The 1094-nt window shown below is 26.6% G+C and overlaps 1 protein-coding gene across 1 annotated transcript in view; it reads left to right on the top strand.

The window, feature by feature from the left end:
• The window catches only part of LOC108576784 (23 kDa integral membrane protein-like), a 6118-nt gene extending 5263 nt beyond the window's left edge, over window positions 1–855 (top strand). The window contains exons 4-5 of the mRNA XM_017939844.1: window positions 247–471; window positions 622–855. Of these exons, the coding sequence (XP_017795333.1) occupies window positions 247–471; window positions 622–807 (411 nt within the window). The 3' untranslated portion in view covers window positions 808–855. The remainder of the gene's footprint in view (window positions 1–246; window positions 472–621) is intronic.
• The last annotated feature ends 239 nt before the right edge of the window (window positions 856–1094 follow it).

The following is a 1094-nucleotide window of genomic DNA, read 5'->3' as shown; positions in this document are numbered from 1 at the left end:
AAATACATAAAAATAATTAATTTAAATATGAAAATGCATATTGCTCCCTTTTAAACAAACAGAAATTAAATTAAGTTTTTTGCCTTTTTATAAAATTTAAATGAAATATTTTTATAAATGTTAAATATTAAGAAGATGTTTTAAAATGTATAACTTTTATACTTGTACTGCATAAATGTTACTCACCAATATCATTGAATTATTGGGTAATGCATTTCGTATAATATATAATGTATTATTTAATAGCTTTATTGCTGTGGATATAATGGATCTGAAGATTGGTTAGATATTACAAAGGAAATTCCTCAATCTTGTCGACCTTGGTCAAACGAAAATGTTACGTGTTCTCCTAATAACGATGATATTTCATGTGCACCTTATGAAACTGGATGTATTAAACACCTTTCAGTTATTATTCACAGAAGTGCACTTTATATTGGAACTGGAGCTGTGGCTATCGCTCTTATTCAGGTTTGTACTTATTATGTTTACTATTATTATAATTTGGAGAAATTCAAAATAATTTTAAATAAATTAGCATATAAATAAATTTCTAATCTTTCTGCAATTTTAACGATGTATCATTTCTCGAAAATGTTTTTTAATGGATTTTATTTTCAGTTAACCGGAATAATGTTTGCCTGCATGTTGGGCCGAGCAATTAGAAGACAGAAAACAGAAAGGGAAAGACGTAGATGGGAATTAAGGGAGAGTTTGGTCAATGGTTATCAACCACTGGGGAAATCAGATCCTTTTACTACTTTTCCCGTTGTTTACATGTCCTCTGAGCCCTTGAAGAACCCATAGTATTTCTGTTGTTTTCTAATTATTAATGATATATTTTTTTTATACATAATGTCCAATTTGAATCAATTTAATATTATCCTTGAGAACTATTTGGAATTTCAAAATTCTTACATAAGGTGACATCATAATGAAGAATACACAATCTGACATATTTGATTTTTTGTAGATAATTGTAATTCGTAGATTTCAAGATCAATTTCTTTTTCTAAATAAAACTATATATTTTTTTTTACACACTCATTGATAAACCTATTTACTTTCTACAAAAAAGTATTAAAATTTTCATA

The sequence above is a fragment of the Habropoda laboriosa genome, unplaced genomic scaffold (assembly GCF_001263275.1).
Source record: "Habropoda laboriosa isolate 0110345459 unplaced genomic scaffold, ASM126327v1 scaffold409, whole genome shotgun sequence".
NCBI lineage: Eukaryota > Metazoa > Arthropoda > Insecta > Hymenoptera > Apidae > Habropoda > Habropoda laboriosa.
This window is presented reverse-complemented; position numbering and strand designations above follow the sequence as displayed.